This window comes from Dermochelys coriacea, chromosome 1 (assembly GCF_009764565.3).
Source record: "Dermochelys coriacea isolate rDerCor1 chromosome 1, rDerCor1.pri.v4, whole genome shotgun sequence".
NCBI classification, from domain to species: domain Eukaryota; kingdom Metazoa; phylum Chordata; order Testudines; family Dermochelyidae; genus Dermochelys; species Dermochelys coriacea.
Genome location: NC_050068.2, coordinates 3,562,525 through 3,568,524, shown reverse-complemented (window position 1 = coordinate 3,568,524; position 6,000 = coordinate 3,562,525). Strand labels below are relative to the sequence as shown.

Sequence of the window (6,000 nt, the reverse complement as noted above, 5' to 3'; positions counted from 1 at the left end):
CGGGCACTGATGGTGGTTGTTTGGCAGGGAGCAGCATGTACATGGACAGGTGGGCAGCACTGCTGAAATTGTTTTTTTCTTTGTGAATGTTGGTTCAAGGACAGTGCTGGAACCTTTCCTGGCGCCGAACGCATTTGCGGGGGTCTCAAGTGTCTTTGCCCTGAGAAGCCACAGAACTGCAGTCTGGGTGTCACAACCATTACTCAGGTTTTTTTTCCCAATTGTTGTTCTTGTTGCTGTTGTCGTTATGTAACTTTAGGCCTTTCACTGGTAGAAAAAAAAACATTGATCTTTATGACAGGTTTCAGAATAGCAGCTGTGTTAGTCTGTATTCACAAAAAGAAAAGGAGTACTTGTGGCACCTTAGAGATGAACAAATTTATTTGAGCATAAGCTTTCGTGAGCTACAGCACGAAAGCTTATGCTCAAATAAATTTGTTAGTCTCTAAGGTGCCACAAATCCTCCTTTCTTTTTATTGATCTTTATGTGACACTGCAACCCATATTGTTCAGAGCGATGTTATTATATTATCATTATATGATTAGAGCATAAATATGATACATTTTATGCACGATGGGTCATGTAAGATGTCATTGGAAAAGTTATCATTTGTTGAATATGATTATCGTATTTGTATGCATGTATCATTTTTGTATTTGAAGTTTTGAATATTGAATGCATATGTTTATTTCAAATGTAGTTATATCTGGGTAATGCCCAAGAGCAAAGATTCTTTCTGTCTAGATAGCTGGTTGGGTAGGGCCTATTCTAGGCAATGAGCCATTAGAGAAAACAATAGCTCTTAGGAAAAATTTATCTCCCACTTAGTGTGGCTTCCTGAGAATGCTCCAAACGCTCTATAAATAATGGACACTATGAATCTATAAGGGCCACATAACTCTGGACTACATCTCGGGATGTCTTGTCCGGGACAGAGTGCCCTGAGGCAAATCATGCTGCAGAGAGTCCTGGCTAGCTTTATTCCAAGCAGTTCCAGGGCATTGGAACTGTCCTTCTGTCACAGAGGGCCTCGATAAATACAGTTGTCATGTGTAGAAGCTGCTAGCAGCTGCTTGAAACAGTGGGCCATCGGGACACTGATGTTAATCCCGAGATAGAATCATAGAATTATAGAAGATTAGGGTTGGAAGAGACCTCAGGAGGTCATCTAGTCCAACCCCCTGCTCAAAGCAGCATGAATAGCAAATAAATCATCCCAGCCAGAGCTTTGTCAAGCTGGGCATTAAAAACCTCTAAGGATGGAGATTCCACTACCTCCGTAGGTAACCCATTCCAGTGCTTCACAACCCTTCTAGTGAAATAGTGTCTCCTAACATTCAACCTGGTCATTCCCCACTACAACTTGAGATCATTGCTCCTTGTTCTGTCATCTGCCACCACAGAGAACCGCCAAGCTCAATAGTCTTTGGAACCCCACTTAAGGTAGCTGAAGTCTGCAATCAAATCCCCCCTTACATTTCTCTTCTGCAGACTAAATAAGCCCAGTTCCCCAGACTCACCTTGTAAGTCATGTGCCCCAGTCTCCTAATCATTTTTGTTGCTCTCTGCTAAACGCTCTCCAATTTGTCCTCATCCTTTTTCTATGGGAGGGCCCAAAACTGGATGCAGTATCCAGATGTGGCTTCCCCAGTGCTGAATAGAAGGGAATACTCATTTCCCTCAATCTGCTGGCAGTGCTCCTACTAATGCAGGCCAATACTCTGTTTGTATTCTTGGCAACAAGGGCACACTGTTGACTCATGTCCATCTTTTCGTCCACTGTAATCCCCAAATCCTTTTCTGTAGAACTGCCTTTTAGCCGTTGGTCTCCAGCCTCTAGCAGTGCCTGGGATTCTTCCATTCTATGTGCAGGACCCTATCCCTACCTTCCAGTGTATCTACCTCTCCCCACAGTTTAGTGTCATCCAGAAACTTGCTGAGGGTGTAATCCATCCCATCATACAGATCATTAATGTAGATGTTGAAGGAAACTAGCAGCAGGATGGACCCCTGGGGCACTCTGCTTGATACTGGTTGCCAACTACATTGAGCCATTGAACTAGACCTGTTGAGCCCAATGATCTAGCCAGTTTTCTAACCACTTTATAGTCAATTCATCCAATCCATACTTTTTTTAACTTGCTGGCAAGAATACTCTGGAAGACCATATAAAAAGCTTTGCTAAAGTCAAGGTATATCACATCTACCACTTTCCCCATATCCACAGAGCCAGTTATCTCAATATAGAAGGCCATCATGTTGGTAAGGCATGACTTGTCCTTGGTGAATCCATTTTAACTGTTCCTGATCACCTTCACCTCCTCCAAGTGCTTTAAAATGGATTCCTTGAGGACCTACATTTTGTGATTTCTCCAGGGACTGGGGTGATGATGTAGTTCTCCACATTCTCTTTCTTCCCTTCTTTAAAGATGGTTAAATGACTAGAGGCCTCAGTATCAACCCTGTATTGTAGGCTTTCTCTGGACAGCATGCCCTAAGGGGAGTAGTGGTGTAAGAAACCCAGTAGTAGATAGATGGGGTGTTTGTGATTTGACTCCGATATGGGTGTCACCCTCTGTCTAACAGATTGTCTTGTTCCCTAAAACACATTGAGATATAGACTTTCCAAATATTTATGAAGATATAACTATCATAACTGGATAGTCTCACTATCCAAGTAAATGTCTAAATTGTTCCTGATTCTTGCTTTGTTCATGGCCTCAACTATCTCTCTATCTTCAATATTTTATAGACTTTTTCATATCCCTTCTTATTCATATCCCTTGTAGTATAAATATCCCAGTGTTTTCAACCTCTCTTTGTATGAGAGTTTCCCTGAGCCCTTGATCATTCTTGTCAGCCTTGCCTGAACCCATTTAGTTTTGCAGAGTCCTGTGTGAGAAGTACTAGACAGTACAGCCCAGTACTACACAGAAGAGTCCAGAGGACAGATCTCATGACATTATATTTTCTGCACAATTTCCCACCCGACTCTTTCTGGGTTCCAATGTTTTGCTTAGTTTCTGTCCATGCTTGCACTGTGAACAGGATTTTACAGAGCTGTGTACCATGATGCCCAGGTCCCTATCCTGAGTTCAGACAGTTAAATTAGAACCTTGTAAGGTGTTTGAGGAGTTCAAGCTTTTCCCTCCAGCTATTGACATTGACATTCACCTGCCATCATGCTGCCCATTGTCCTGGCTTGGTTTGCTCCCGCTAAGGTACCCTCTGGACTTGACTATCACCTAAGTAATCTGGTGCCATCTGTAAACGTTGCCACATCACTGCTCAACCCCTCTTTCTAGATTGGTAATCACTGTAAAATATTCAATGCACTATTTGTTATAAAGTATGTAACCCTCCTTGCTGTCCTTCTCTCCCTTCACAGGCACCTTGAGCTTTACTGAGCCCGATCAACGCTTCCACCGCTGCATGGCAGATTTCAACCTCACCCCCACTGACCTTTCAACATTTATCCTAATGGGCATCCCTGGTATGGAAGCTGCCCATGTCTGGATTTCCATTCCTTTCTCTGTGTTCTACATTATCTGCCTGTTGGGAAATTTCACGCTTCTCTTTCTTGTAGCGAAAGAACAGAGCCTGCACAAGCCGATGTACCTGCTGCTCTGCATGCTGGCACTCACAGACATCACCACGTCTACCTTCATCATTCCAAAAGCACTGTTGATATTTTGGTTCAATTTGAAAGACATTACTGTGGGTGGCTGCCTCACCCAGATGTTCTTCCTTCATGCGGTTTCTATTATGCACTCAGCTGTCCTTGTGACAATGGCCATCGATCGTTACATTGCTATATGTAACCCTCTGAGATACACCACTTTCCTCACCAATGCACGAATAGCTAAGCTAGGGCTCATTGGTTTGATAAGAGCTGTTCTCTTCATTCTGCCCCTGCCCCTGCTCCTCAGCAGGCTGCCATTCTGTGCCAACCGCATTATCCCCCACACATACTGTGACCACATGGCTGTGGCAAAGATATCATGTGGGGACATCACAATCAACAGAATGTATGGTTTGGTACTGGCATTTGTAGTCATAGGGTTCGACCTGACAATCATTGCCCTGTCTTACAGTCTGATCATCAGGGCTGTCCTCAGAATCAACTCTAAGGAAGCTCACCAGAAAGCCCTCAACACCTGCACAGCCCACATCTGTGTGATGATGCTGGCTTATCCTGTTGGATTCTTCTCCACTCTGGTACACCGGTTTGACTATGACTTTGCTCCCCAGGTTCACATCATCTTGGCCAATGTCTATTTTGTCATTCCCCCCATGCTCAACCCTATCATTTATGGTGTCAAAACCAAAGAACTTCGTGAGAAAGTTGCCAAATACACCTACAGAATATGCTCGCCTGGGACAACTTACTTTAATCCTGCCTGACAAGAGGGGAGGGACATTGCACTCCATATGATTTATGGCAATATGCTTATGATTGTGAATATGATGTAACTGTAATATGCTTTAATATGTAATATGAAGGTCTATTGTATGGGGGGGGGGTTATTGACATGAACTGTGACCGTATAGATCATTGTTGCAATGAAGGTCCAATAGCTGCAAAAAATCTTGTACAAATGAGATTAAGTAAGATGTCTGTGAAAAGGTTGTAATTTTCTGGTTATGATAATGCTGTCTGTATGCATGTATCATTTTTGTATTTGAAGTTATGGATTTTAGCTATGTACTTGTATCTCAATGTGTTTGATTCTAAGTAGCCTCAGTGAAGCATTTGGTCAGCTTCTTGAGAAAGGACTATTAGGAGTAAGTGCCCAATCAAGAAACACTTAACTGAAAAAGGACCTTGGGAGACACCACTCCACATCTAAGAAGCCTTCCTGGGAATGTTCAAGGTAGCATGTGAGCAACAGCTGCCGCCTGCAAACTGAGTCATGCATGGACATGTGACTTGTCCATGTGACTCCAAACTCCATCTTGCTGCTGTGATTTTCCACAGTAAGACCAAAGGGGTCCTTCCACATGGCAGAGGATATAAAAGGCCCTGGAAACCCCTGCATTTTGTCTTCAATCTTGCTTCTTACCTCCAGAGGAACTTCGCTAGACTGAAACTCTGACCAAAGGACTGAATGACCCATCCAAGCTGTGGATGTACTCCAGAGACTTGACTTAAGCCAACAGTTTATTCCATCACTGATATAAGCCTGAACCAAGAACTTTGCCATTACTGTATGTAATTTATTCCATTTACCCAATTTTAATTCTCATCTATATTTCTTTGTTTTTATGAATAAACCTTTAGATTTTATATTCTAAAGGATTGGCAACAACGTGATTTGTGGGTAAGATCTGAGATGTATATTGACCTGGGTCTGGGGCTTGGTGCTTTGGGATCGGGAGAACCTTTTTTCTTTTACTGGGGTATTGGTTTTCATCACCATTCATCGCCATAAGGAGTGGTATGTTGGTGATATAAGGGAATTCTAGCATCTGAGGGAATTGCTTGTATGACTTTTGGTTATCCAGTGGGGTAAAACTGAAATCCTCTCTGTTTGGCTGGTTTGATATGCCTTAATAGTAAAGGACACACAGTCTTGGGCTGTGACTGCCCTGCTCTAAGCAATTTGTCCTAAATTGATACTCTCAATAGTGTCCTGTCAGAGGCTGCTTCATTACATATGGTGCCATTAGAAAGGCTGTAATCTACTAAATATGTTCATCCGATTTGTTTTCATGTATTATTTCTATATCTGGAGTTAGGAGAATAAGATATAAACTTATATCACTGATGTAAACATATTATGTGGAAGCCATTAAGGATGCCTCAGAATCAATGAACTGTGAATGGCTCTGTTTACTTGCAAGCCTTTCTGTGTACATGAGGGCCAACCCAGGTATTATGGAGACTAGAAGTCTCAGAGACATGTGACCCTTTCACATGACATTGGAATCCATCTTAATCCTTGTACTTTTCCATGGAGGAGGCAGGGATGGGACAAGCACAGACAAAAGGTTCCCGT

The 6,000-nt window shown here is 42.6% G+C and overlaps 1 protein-coding gene across 1 annotated transcript; it reads left to right on the top strand.

Annotated features, from left to right (window-relative positions):
* The first annotated feature begins 2,978 nt into the window (after window positions 1-2,978).
* On the top strand, window positions 2,979-4,405 carry LOC119845079 (olfactory receptor 52N4-like). Its single transcript, XM_038376863.2, has one exon. The coding sequence runs from the start codon at window positions 3,434-3,436 to the stop codon at window positions 4,403-4,405; it is 972 nt and encodes a 323-aa protein (XP_038232791.1). The 5' UTR covers window positions 2,979-3,433.
* Window positions 4,406-6,000: the final 1,595 nt, after the last annotated feature.

Excerpts from the sequence above, each read along its gene's own strand:
- LOC119845079 (XM_038376863.2), top strand. The coding sequence starts at position 3,434 with ATGGCAGATTTCAACCTCACCCCCACTGACCTTTCAACATTTATCCTA.